This window comes from Acanthisitta chloris, unplaced genomic scaffold (genome assembly GCF_000695815.1).
Source record: "Acanthisitta chloris isolate BGI_N310 unplaced genomic scaffold, ASM69581v1 scaffold13037, whole genome shotgun sequence".
Taxonomy (NCBI): domain Eukaryota; kingdom Metazoa; phylum Chordata; class Aves; order Passeriformes; family Acanthisittidae; genus Acanthisitta; species Acanthisitta chloris.
Genome location: NW_008681023.1, coordinates 113,651 through 126,828, shown reverse-complemented (window position 1 = coordinate 126,828; position 13,178 = coordinate 113,651). Strand labels below are relative to the sequence as shown.

The window sequence follows — 13,178 nt, the reverse complement described above, 5'->3', positions numbered from 1 at the left end:
GAGTCTCCCAGAGCACATCTGGCAAGAAAACTTAATCAATGGACTCATATATAAAACATGTAGTTCTAGCCTGAATACTGAACAGTTTGTTGCAGATTGACTGGAGCCATCATAGCAACCCCTGATTCCTTGAACATCGCTGGAATTCAGTCTCCTTGCCTATCCAAGTAACACGTGTGCAGCTCCCTGAAGATGAACTTCTAGTAATTTACTTTTCCAGATTTTCACTTCTGCAAGTATCATCAGACTTCAGCAGATTTAATATTTTAAGGCAGATCGATATTCTCTCATTTTGAATAGCCAATCTTACAAATTCTGGAGTTTTGGAAAATTCTGGAGCCAGGGGTAGTGCTCCCAGAAGGCACTCAACGAGCTGGGCTTGGTCCAGTGCTATTCTTGATAGTCGATTAAGTTCTCCATGATCTGGTAAAGTTAAGTGAGTCATTGATATAAGCTGAAAAAGGTGCTTACTCAGCTGTCTAACATGAGTCAGCTTCTCTGCCCAAAAATTCACTTCCCCTTTATCAAACAGGTAATCATCTTCTTCCTTATCAAAGAGAAAAGCAACAGGGATTAGAAAATGACTTGCGGTTTGATAATAATGAGAAAATAATAGAAGACATGAAAGAGGATATGTAGAGAAATAATTACAATAAAGACCGTCACAGAACAGCTTCTTTAGGTAAAAAAAAAAAAAGGTAAAAATTCATATGCATTTTTTTAAAGGTTTGAGAAAAATGCAGTAAAAAGGTTCCTGTTTTGCCAAAGAAATTTTACCTTCAAAAATCAGGCAGTTAGGGCACAACTCTTGGGAAACAGTGGAAGTAACTTGCAGTCCTAATCCTTAACATGTGTTTGCCTTCCCCTATGAAACAGTCTTATATTTCACAGAAACCTCTCTGTAACCAGTATGGTAATTTGCTGTATCATGGAGCTTTTTGAGTAGATTAAATGAAAAAGGAAAATTGTATCAGCCGGTGAAACATCAGAAAGGCATACCTAAACCACAGGCTTAAGAAAAGATTCATAATCTATTTCCTGGTTCCTAAAAATGGTCAACAAACTTCTCAAAAGATGTGGCTGCTCCTGCTCCCTCCGGTTTACCTTCCAGCATTATTTTTGAATTTTACAGTCTTCTCAAGACAAGAGAGCACAGTGTATTACACAGTATTAGGTTTTACAGAACCAGCATGGCAAAGTTTTTCTTTACAGAAATAATCCCTCCGAAGCCAATGGCTGATGTAAGCAAGGCTGTTTCGTGTGCTGTGCAGAACCAGTCGTAGGGAAGATGGCACAAAATTACCAAACATTTAAAGGCCATCTCTGGAAAAGCCAGCAGCTGGGAGAGCACTGTTCTTGAATGCCACATGTGCCTGGCAGCCACAGCAGCAGGTTAAACTCAAGGCTAGCATTCATCTGCAATGATACTGAATGTACTTACATTACAGCCTCAAAATGTTTCAGTCAACAATGACTTGTGAAGTAACTCTTGATTTATTTCAATGTTTGTTTCTTGATTGCTTTAATTTGATGCTGATATTGCCAGGAAACAGACATCAGACTCTATTCTAAATATTATCAATGTGAATGTTTTTTAAAAAATGTCGATCAGTTAATACTGCAGCGGCGACCATCCGGCTTCACCAGATGAGATACTTCATTCTATTCCTACCACCAGACTGCAGAAACATAGCAACCCCAACATGATATAGCAACTGGTTGTTAAAATTACCAGGGCTGAAGTCTCCGAATCTCTTTTCAGGTCACTGTCTCCCAGCAGCCACTCCAGCAGGATCAGGACACCAGCACGGATCTCCCCCCAGCGCTGGAGCTGCTCACACAGTATGCCAAATGCTAAATCCAAGGCCATTGGAGCATTCACTATCCTAAGTGCAAACTCTGTTGAGAGAAAATGTGTGGAACAATATCTAGCAAGACCACAAACATTTTCAAATGAAATCAGCACAAAAGTGATTTCCTGAAAACAGATGCTGAATTTACACAAACACATGTAGAATGATTATTGCAAATAAGTGAGATGAAATGTTTACTTCTGTGCCACTTGGGGCCTTTTCTCAATTCCAAAATAATACATGAAGCAACTGAAAATGCTGATGCTTGATATTTTTTTTCTGACCAGGTAGTGACATTTATTAATTTGGGTTTAAATACACAAATTTGTCTGTTAGAAATGTCTCTAGAGACAGTCCTGACGCTATTTCATGGTGACTGTTTTTGCAAAACTACAGCTATGCCTTAGATCTGATTTGATGCTTTCACTGCAACTCAAAACCTACAACACATGACATGTTTCTAAAGGGCTGAGAAATAAAATGAATAATTACTTGGTGTGCAATCTCTTTATATATAATAAGATATATATACGCACGCACGTGTAAGAGAGATCAAGCATGAAGAAAGGCTTAGAAAAGATGTTCCAGAAGGGAAAGGCAGACACTGTTTATGATACCATCACAGAGCTATATTTATACAGGGCTTGGCACCATGCCAGGGCTGTACACAAAGCCATCATCCACACCATATCTCTTCCCTAAACTTCCTCGCTGCTCTCATTCGGGCAGATGCTGTTTTAACTGTGTGGGCCCTAAGGCTGCCCTCAGTAACAGAGTATATAAAAATGCCAGAAGTCCCGTTTGCATGAGAACTCCAACAACTGTGTTCACAGGTAGGAGTTTCACCACTTGTAACTTCAATGCAATTTTTTTTCTCTTTTAAAAGGGGCTGTGGGAAGAGGATGGGAAGAGCAGAGATAACAAACAAGTCCCTGTAAAATCCCTATTACTGTTAAAAGGATTTTTGGTAAAATTAGTCTTTGTCTGTAGTCACCAGCAAATGAAAAAATGTTCACTGAACTGACATGCCATTCTCCAAGGCTGCAATTTGCAAGCAGACAATACAGCAGAGTCAGAATTACTTCGTAAAAATGCAAGCAGACATGAAAAGCAGACCTTACTTTTTGTGTCTAACTGTATATAAGTGTTTCTTATGAAGGAAAACAACTGTTGACATGACAGAGGCACAGCAGTGCAGCCTAGACCTGTCTCTCACAGCCCACACTCAGAGCTGCATCATGAACCTCTGTTCTGCAACCCTTCCCAACCCCAGCCTCAAGCCAGCTGCACATTTTCTGGAGTACACTGGCACAGCAGAGAAACACACAGTAAACCACCAGGATTAGGTGCATACACATGCCAAGGAATAAGGAAATGCAGGTCACAGGGCAAAGCAGACTGACAGAAAGATGGGTATGTGGTATTTGACAGACCAGGCATTGTACCAAGGGCACTGGGGAGGATGACTTAGTATTTGAGATCATGAGGACAAAGGACCGTAATAAGGAAGGGAGTGAAGGAGAAAGAACAGATGGTCCCTTCTTTATCTTGGAGTTAGATGAGGGTAAATGGAAATCTCCTTGAACAAGCAACAGGAAGGCAGGCAGTCAATCTCTTGGTGACACTAATAATGTTGCATACACGGTTTGTCTCTGTCTCTGTAAAATCAAATGTTCAAATCTGTTTTCTTCATGTCAGTTATTATCACTGTACCGAGACAACCCTCAGCTTTGTCCATGAGGGAGAGCCTGCAGTGGTACAGTGCAGCATTTCCACACCACTTATGTTAGGTATAGGGGTGTTAGGTATTGCTTTTGCTGACATTTCTCCCCAGGAATTAGGTTTTAGTTAGTTTGGTGGTTTTGTTTCTGTTTTTTCTTTGTTTGTTTGGGGCTTGTGGTGTGTTGGTTTTTGGTTTTTTTTTAACCTTGCTTTCTCTGTTGCTGTGCCTCACTTGGTACCAGTCTGACACTCTAAAGAATGGGCACAATAGTTGTCCTCTCTGTTTCGATTTGCTTAGACTCAGGTAGAAAACAGTTTCACTCGAGTGTTGTAGGGACCTCAGAGATACTGGCAATCCTCAGAGCTGGAAGAACAGAGATTAAAATGAACCCTGGGGTTCTGAGCCTGAAACAAACATCCTGGTTATGCATGCTTACAAAATGCAGCATTTGAAACCCAGCTCTTTGGAATTCTGATGATCCTTCAGAATTTTATGGATTATTCCTGCATGCCTACTATTGTCAGTATTTATATAAGGTCTCTTCCTTGTGTCATTTGTATTTGAATACTTAGCAAATTAAGTGATGCTGGGAGCTAAAAACAAAACATGGTATTTCCCACTGCTGACTTGCTGAAGTTAGCTGTTGCTTTGGAGGACCAGTTATAGATAAAACAAGGCCATTTTCTGGGGCCTTTTGTTTCCTTTTTAAGATTTAGACTCCTTAGGTATAAATAGTCATGCTGTCTTTGTGAATGAGATCACTGGACTACTGAGAAACAGAAACAGATTGGGGCCTCTAATTCTGCTATTACGTGAACATGCTGAAAACTACCAAGAAGTAGCAAAACAAGTAATGCTGAGGTTCTGCTTAGTCTGAACTTGCTTGCTAGCAGTTTTTCAACAGTGTGACACAGAAGAAGAGGCAGTTTTGTGGTCACAGAGTATAGCAATCTTGTAAAGAATCCTACTAGTTGCAACAAAGGAAATGGTAAGTCTTTTGCTGTTGTTTTTTCTTCAAAGAGGAGAAGAGAAAAAAATACAAGACAAACACGAAGACCCTGGACACAGTACTGACCCAAAAGATGCCCAACACCCTTCTGTGAACTGCAGACACCATTTAACTGGTCAACCAAATGTGTCAGTTCTGATGCTGAGACCAGAGAAAAACAAAGCAGTATCACTTTGATAATGCTAAAACTCAGGCTTCAAAAATTTGGGGAGGAGCCTGCCTACCCTGGGCTTTGTGCTGGAGAAGGTAGCACAGCGGTGCCCTGAGACTTCAGGTGTTGAGACAAACTCAACAACAGACCAAAGTCTGACAGATGAAGAATTTTCACTTCCACCTGCCCATCCCATCCTGCTACTGCAGAGCATCAGGAATGGCTCTGTGGTTTCTGAATTGCTTCCTCAGCTGCTGCTTACAGAGAACACTTGGCATCAACTGACCTCGATACCAGTTCGTAGAAATTTAATGCTGGAATAGTTCAAGATTGGATTTGTGGACTACCAATGCCACAAGGACAACAAAGAGATGGTGCATATATCCCAAAAAGGTGTATTAACTCCCTAAGCTCGGAGCGCTGAAGTAATACAGATAAATAACAGCAAAGTTGCACACATACCCATGATTTAATAGGTAAAAAAATGCTTTCAGAGGGGAAAGTTCTATTGCTTTGGTGACCCCCAGCTCTAAAAATAACAGCCACGGATGCTGTAAGCATATACAGAATCTTTTAAGATAGCCACAAAAGGTATATGTCTTCTAAAAATAAATGTGGGTGTCTTCACTGATGTTTTAACTGTTTACAAGGACTGCTCCTCACATCATCATTTGCCTGCAAAAGCAGGGCTGATTTTCAAGAAACCACATATTACACATGATGCTGTGTTCATGACTCATGCTGTGACTTCAGAGAGTAGCCTGAGCAAGATGGATGTTCACCAGGGGCAAAGAGGGCAGGTGGCTCTCCTCTCACCACAGCCCCCTGGGGCCATGGGCTCCTGATGCTTACCCGGTAGCCAGCTCAGGTACTCTGCTGATCACCTGGTAAATTAAAGCCCAGAATAGCAGAATACGCATTTGGCACACAACTCGGCGTGTGGGTTCTTCTGCTTGGCTGGCAAGCTGAGCTGGTTACCCTGCAGTCAGAATTGGTATAGCTGGAGGCTGGGGAAGGGAAGATCACAGGACAGCAAGGGGAAGGAAAGAAGCCAAATGGAGAGCGAGACCTCCCCGTTCAGCAAGCTGTTAGTCCAGGTCAGCTATCATCCAAAACTTCCCCATCAGAGCCTTGTAAACAAAATGCTAACAGAGATTATTTAAATGAGCATTAATATCCTTTCATAATGTAAGTAGCTATTTAAAGTAACTGAATAAAAAAATGTCAAGTGACAGATTTCTAGGAGCAGCTCGCAGCTGCTTACTGCCACAGGAACTACACCAGCAGAAATCGAACCTGGAGACGTAGCTATTGCCAACCACTGTAAATACAGTAGAGCTCCTACCACAACAATTCTACACACTATCACAACTGTGTTAAAAATATCAGTTTTTAAAATTCTAACGCATGCATATGCTCTAACATTTACAAATGTCATGAGCAAGATCAGCATCTTGCTAAATAAGCCACTACAGGGGCTGAAATACCAAAAAATTCTCTATAACTTAAAACGAGTAGCTACAAGCAGAAGAATTAACACTACTCATTGAAATGAAAAATAAAGATAAGAATCAGGTACCACATGCTTTTTTCATTTTGAGGAACTGAATTTTCATAAAGGGAAAGGGGTTAAGTACTGCAGTGTTTTAGTCTTTGTGAATCCACCCACATAAAAATTAGACCTCCCACATACACATTCATATACTCCAAAAGCTTTGATCATGCCAGATGTAAATATTTCTTCTAGTAGCCTATTACGTCTCCTCCAACTATACAATTGTTCTCTGTTAAAGCCTCGGTGATACTATAGGGAACTGAAAGGATGTATTAAGAGCATATACACAGATTTTAAGGACAACCATGGTAAAACATAGGCAAAACTGAAAAGCAGAACATATTCCTGGCCTAGCAAAGAGTTTTGTAATTGGATTTATACTGGGACTTATTAACTAAAATTCATTGTAGATCAAAGAGTAAAGCAATTTCTGTAAACATATACTATATTCGGAACAAACATAAAGAGAAATAAAACTGCAAGGAAGCGTAATGTAACAGTCCTGAGAGAAAGCCTCACACAGAACAGTGTACCAACAGCAAGGATGTTATCAAGAAAAACATACAGGGTAAGTTCTTCAACTGAAATTACAGAAAGTATTTTAGGTAGACCATTTGCCACCTGAATCGGTAAAATATTTTTTACTTTCCTGCACAAAGTGCTGCCTACCTAGGTATAAACATCAGTGCATCACTATCAATGTGGTACCTCATAACACCCTGATAAAATGAGGTGGTGTTCCTGCTTCAGAAGACAAGCATGCACACTTAAAGCAACAAAGATCACTGAATGATTGCCTGATAAACTGGGGGTTTATCTTGCATTTTCTGATATATCACGATAACAAGATGATGAATGTCAAGCAAGACATCGGGTTCCCATCCAAATGATGGCAGATTCAGCATCACAGCCACTAATACCTGTAATATTAGATTTGGAAATGGAAAATGACACCTAATCACTGATCACTTCTTTGGTGCATTAAAGGCTTTCTTCTTTTTGGTGCACAATAATAACCAAGCCTGCCCCTATTCTCAACATATCAGAGAACTGAGTGAGGCATCGTTGCAGATACATTTTTTATTTAAAATACTGTGTTTATATATGCACAGGCTTCATAAAACTTTAAAAACCTTCGAATTTAAAAATTAAAAAAACCCATTGGCCCAACCCAAGAGTTACAGGAGCTGATAAATAAAGTGAGGTTAGAAACTGCATTTCTTATGTTGAAATACCCTGCTTATATGTTCTACTTTGTGCTAGTCAGGAATTGTGCAACTCCACAGCAAGGCAACACAACACACAGGTGTCTTGCCACGAGAAAAACAACAGGCCTGAAGAAAAGCAGTAACAGCAGACAGAAGGTAAAGGGATGTTCATACCCACTCGGTCTCCACAAATAATATTAGAGTGCTATCACCTTTCTGGACGCTAAGATTAAAAGAGGCAACTGAGGAGTAAAACAAAAAAGAGAACACAGAAATGGTAACTTGCATGTGGATAGTTGGCAGATGGCTCTCGCAATTGCACCGTGTCAACTGAAGTTACAAACATCAAACTTTCCACTTTTTAAAATTACCATTTATGTAAAGGCTAATATATAAGCAGATTCCTTTTCATGGTGTTTCATAAAATCAAAGGCGATTAGATCATTTCTATCCTCTCGAGAAATACCATTCCCTAGATGACGTACAACTACTTCATCTGTTTTCCATTTCCCTGCCTAAGTCTGTTTTATAGCTGTGCTTTTTCAGGATGACTTTAAAAAGAGGCCCTTCCTGACATCACACAACACGATGTCAAAACACAACACTATTACAAAACAAACTAATCAAAACTAATTTCTTAATAGTTGCAGTCTCCGAGTAGAGTGGCAGTGATGCTGCTCTCAGCTTTGACTTTGATTATAAACAGATCTGAGTTAATAACATGCCTGATTATGATGGAAACTTACAGCTCAGGACTGAGCAGAAAATTAAAGTTCCTTCTTGAGCAAAAAAGCACACAAATATTAATCATCTTTTCAAGCCCACTTTTTGAATGTGAACAGTATTTTTCAACTCAGTAACTACATTTTTTTCCTTTAAAAATAAATAAATAAATATGTGTGTATATGTATGTGTATACACACACACACACACACACATAAGGCTTTCCCATGCAAGCCATGCCTGCTGTACAAGAAGGGTTTTATTACAAAACAACCACAGGAAATTTGGACTTTACCAGCTCCATTACTGCTTTTGCAGAACCTTCCCCCCAAAGCCCATGTTCTAATTTAAACAGTAAAAAAAAATACCCCCTGCCTAAACCCACAGAAATCTTGCATTTCCTTTCGAAAAGGTAAAAATATTATTCAGCCAAGTGTTTAAAACACTGCCAATGAGAACACATTTTGTAACGCAAATTATGTATTTGTTGGGAAAAACCAAAGATAAATACAGTTTCCAAACTAATACCAGTAGAACTAAATATATGACCAAAGACTGTTGTTATTGGTATGTTCCAACTATATGGAACTTTTTGCTTAGCATGATGAAGACTGCTGAATGTCAATGAGATGTACACTACAGCTCTGCTGTAGGAACACAGGAGACACATTTCTCTCTGTATCATTAGCTGGAATTTTAGAATAACACCTGGGGAATGATGGTAAAAGGTTTGCTATTTAAAGGATAAAGGAATAAGGAAAGGGTGGGTAATCAATACTGAAAACTACAGAGAATTCTTCTCCCTGCAATATGTGTAAATAGATGTAATTTGGGCAGAACACTTACATATATAAAAGCTATTTTAAAAGCAGTAACAGGCACACTGTCCTTCACTGCTATGGAGTCACAGCCATGAGCATCACAGCTTGCATAAGGAGCCTATCAAGATCCATAAGCTGCTGTCCTGTTTACTCACTTGCAATTAAGACACTGACAAGGACAAAAACATTTAATAGATTATTCACATGAACACTCCATTTAACATTTACCACTTCCAGACCCCAGCACTGAGCACATACAATAATTTTTCATGTATTCTTTCTTAATTTTTCAAGAGTATAACAACTCATGACCTTTACATAACAGTGCCACTGAGTAATTAATAGAGCTAAATGAAGCACTGTCAGTAAATAATCAGTAGCCAGTCTTTGATGGATGAGCTGATTCTAATTCAGTCCACTCACTTTCAACTTTAATTAGTGGCATTGTATTCTACAAAGCAAACAGTTCCTTCATCCATGTGATGATCTAACATTGTGTAAGTGGGCTGAGAACAACCTGTAAGGTGTTGACATAAATTTGGGAATACAAAGTAAAAAAAAAAAAATCACAGTGCTTATACAATTTTATATAATGCAGTTCTTCAAAAAGAAGTAATATAAAGTTCTCCCTGCAAAAGCCACTGATTTTAACAAGTACCATACACACCAATAAATCTTGCTAAGACAATTAAGAGTTTCACTGCAGAAGTTCTCTTTCCTTTTTCTTTAATTAAACCAATTACTAAGCGTATGTTGGTGGAATTTTTTTGCAAGACAAATACAGGCATAAAGATGTTATATATTCTACATCAGTACTGATGCAACACTGTAGTTGACTTTTTGGTGCTATAACCCTCGTTCTAGAATGCATGCTTGACTCAGCTGATGACAACTGCTAAGTGAACTCTTCAGTTTTGAATTACTAGAATTTAGAGTAATTGTAGATTCCTGAAAAATGTTCTAATTTTCAAGGCCACTTAGGTTACAACATGATTTGATCTTGTTATACGTTTTCTCCAGAATGTAAGCTTACATTGGTACGTCTCATCCTTAATCCAGCAGTTCTCTCTGAAGGGTGGGACAAGGCAGAGTTGCAGATTCCTGCAAACTGTGGCTACTGAGCACACCTTAGTAGAGAACACTTGCTAACCTACTACAAAACATCCGATTCAAATGTATGTATGACTTACTCAACGCAGGTATTTTTGAGCAGAATAGCAAAAAAACAACTTGGGAACCTCAGCAACTCAGTCTTCATACATGTTCTGACATCATATAATGAAATAGTATGGGGAGAGACTGTTTCAAGATCATAGAATTACAGAATCAACCGGGTTGGAAAAGACCTCCTTGTTTTGTATGACTTACTAAAAAAGAGCGACATTCAAAATGAAGTGGCTATAAAACTGTTCTCATGGAAAGTGTCATAAATCTTCTGTGTAATAATTTATGTCAAAATGTAATAATTTATGTCAAAATGTTCATGACATAGTCCCCTATTCTTTACTAGTCAATTCTCTAAACCCATTTCCTCACCATGTAAGAGAATACACTTAAAGAACAAAACCCCACAGAAACTGTTCAGTATATGAACACTTGACAAATAAAAAACCAACCATCCTTACATCAAAAGCTTCCAATGCAGTCCAGATTGTCTTAGTCAGATGTTGTCCAAGAGATGAAACTTATGTGTAAAGAACAGCTCACATTATTTATACCTTTTTGCTGACATATACATACATAGATACACAAGGCCATAAAAATGCTATTAAGTTTGAAAACATGCTGTAATGTTAGAAGCTACCAGGACTGCAAAACAGTCACACTGCAAGTGCTTAGTTTAAATGACCAAGAGGATGTTTTGGTTTTTTTCTTACCCTGTCAAGATCCAAATGCCTTCCAATGCCTGTTTCAAGCTGCTTTTGACGCAGTATAGTGTCTGTCACGTGTTGTTACAGAGTTTTCTGACATTCCAACCAAAAAAAAAAGAAGTCAGGCTGACTCTTGAACTGCAGTCTACAGACAGGCACATGCTGCCAGGGACATCATATTCAACATTCAGTGATTACAGGCCACTTAGGGGTGGTTCTCTTACAGGTGTCTAACAGATAAACAGCTGCAAGTTTCAATCCTGAATGGAAAATACCTACCTCAGAAAATGTTTTCAAGAGCATTTTCACTCCATGAGAGAACCATTTGCTCTTTTCAGTAGGAAGATGATGCACCAATGATTTCACTTGAGAGCCAGTTGGTTTCTGGCCTTTCTTTCATAAATACTCTAAAATGAGATGATGCATACATATTCCTCACTCTACTACCAAAAGTCTTGATTAGCCTAAAGGCTTGCTGATCCTAATCACCCTAATGTGGTTGAGGCATTTCTAGAATTGGGACTCAATGCTTCTTCCCAAGATGATGTTCACATTAAAGAGATCCCAAAGAGTGGTTCACCTTCTTTTTCTTTCACACAGCTCTTAACAACTAGGTGACTTCTGGACTTTGCACCTTTAGTGACCCAGGACAGTTCCATTTACGTGGGCAGGTCCACACCTCTTTAGAAATTATATGACTTACTTATATCTCTCTTAAATACCTGAGGCTCTGGCATTTCCATACAACTGTAGTCTAAATATTTGTTAGGAAACTTCTAGCTGCCATCAGGGCATCCTCTAGCATCTGTGGAGTGGCTACCTGCAACTTCATCTGCAGCTGACACACCATGATTCTGGAGGCTTTGGCACACTCAAGTGGATCAGTAAATTGTAACACAGTTTGTATTCATTACTTTGAGGCCTTCTTCCAAGTAAATTTACAGAAGGAGCAGGAGCTGCTTAGTCTTGCATAAAATGTAAATATATACATAAACCCTTTGACTGATAAATAGTACTCAATCAGTAATCGGAGTTCTTCGATAGAAAGTCTAACATAAATACCAATAAACTTTTCTAATGCAGATTTTACATTTGTCTTTTCCATGAGTCCTTTGAGGAATTGGTTTGTGCTTCTTTAACTGAGAAGGAACTAAGATAGCACTGTGAGTGTCCTCCCCAACGTGCTGAATCTAAGTGCTCCTTGCACAAGACACCACAAAAATTAAAACATTTGTATCTCACATAGTAATGCAGGCATGAACTATGCATAACCAGGGACTTCCCCATCACAGGGAAGAAATCTCTCTGCCTATTCTCTACGCATTTAACACATGGCTTTGAACCTTTCTTATTCAAAATATTCCAAAATATTCTCAATAGGCAAGGAAGACAGAATGGCTGAGCAACCTGTGACTCTCAGTCATTCATCGTGATATGGAGTCACTTGCATAAATCACTTGCCCTTGTAACGATGGAAGAAACAGCACTATCTATTCTGCAGGCAGAGTAGACAGTCATGAAGATTAAAAAATCTTGACTAGTTTTAGATGTCTGATCTGAGACAACATGACCTGTTTTACTGAGGAGTCAGCACCCCATAATGCTTTAATATTTAAAATGTATTTCCCTCTGGCTTCAGCTGTGTGTGCTCTGAACTACTGCAAATCATGCCTGCAAGGTATCCAGCTAAGCATTTAGCAAAGTAGTGACCTCCTTTCCAAGCTCTGTTTGCTTACCTGCACAAAACAGCTCTCTGGGAGAGGCAGGGACAGAATGCAGATCACAAGAGCAAAACTAAATAGCTTTGGCATGTCCCTTCTTGTGATCCTGGTCTTAGTCACTTTATCACATTCAAACTGCAACTGAGGTAGTAGCACTCTTGGAGATCATAGTTTCCTATACTGTATGTTCCTGATTGATCATCTGAGCAAATCTGTACCGCCTATGGAATTATAAAAGAACTTCTGTAGAAAAAAACTCAAGCAGTGAGTGTAGCTTTATCCTTGCTTCTTATATGTGCAACACTACAGGGCCGAATTAAAGTTGGATTTACAAACTGCAACTGAGGTAGTAGCACTCTTGGAGATCATAGTTTCCTATACTGTATGTTCCTGATTGATCATCTGAGCAAATCTGTACCGCCTATGGAATTATAAAAGAACTTCTGTAGAAAAAAACTCAAGCAGTGAGTGTAGCTTTATCCTTGCTTCTTATATGTGCAACACTACAGGGCCGAATTAAAGTTGGATTTACTTTGGATACTT

At 39.1% G+C, this 13,178-nt stretch overlaps 1 protein-coding gene across 1 annotated transcript in view; it reads right to left on the bottom strand.

Annotated features, from left to right (window-relative positions):
• Positions 1 to 208: 208 nt before the first annotated feature.
• The window catches only part of LOC103805305 (thyroid adenoma-associated protein homolog), a gene marked incomplete at its 5' end in the record, with an annotated part of 126,108 nt that continues 113,138 nt past the window's right edge, over positions 209 to 13,178 (bottom strand). The window contains 2 exons of the mRNA XM_009077947.1: positions 209 to 547; positions 1,733 to 1,899. Coding sequence (XP_009076195.1) covers positions 209 to 547; positions 1,733 to 1,899 — 506 coding nt within the window. The remainder of the gene's footprint in view (positions 548 to 1,732; positions 1,900 to 13,178) is intronic.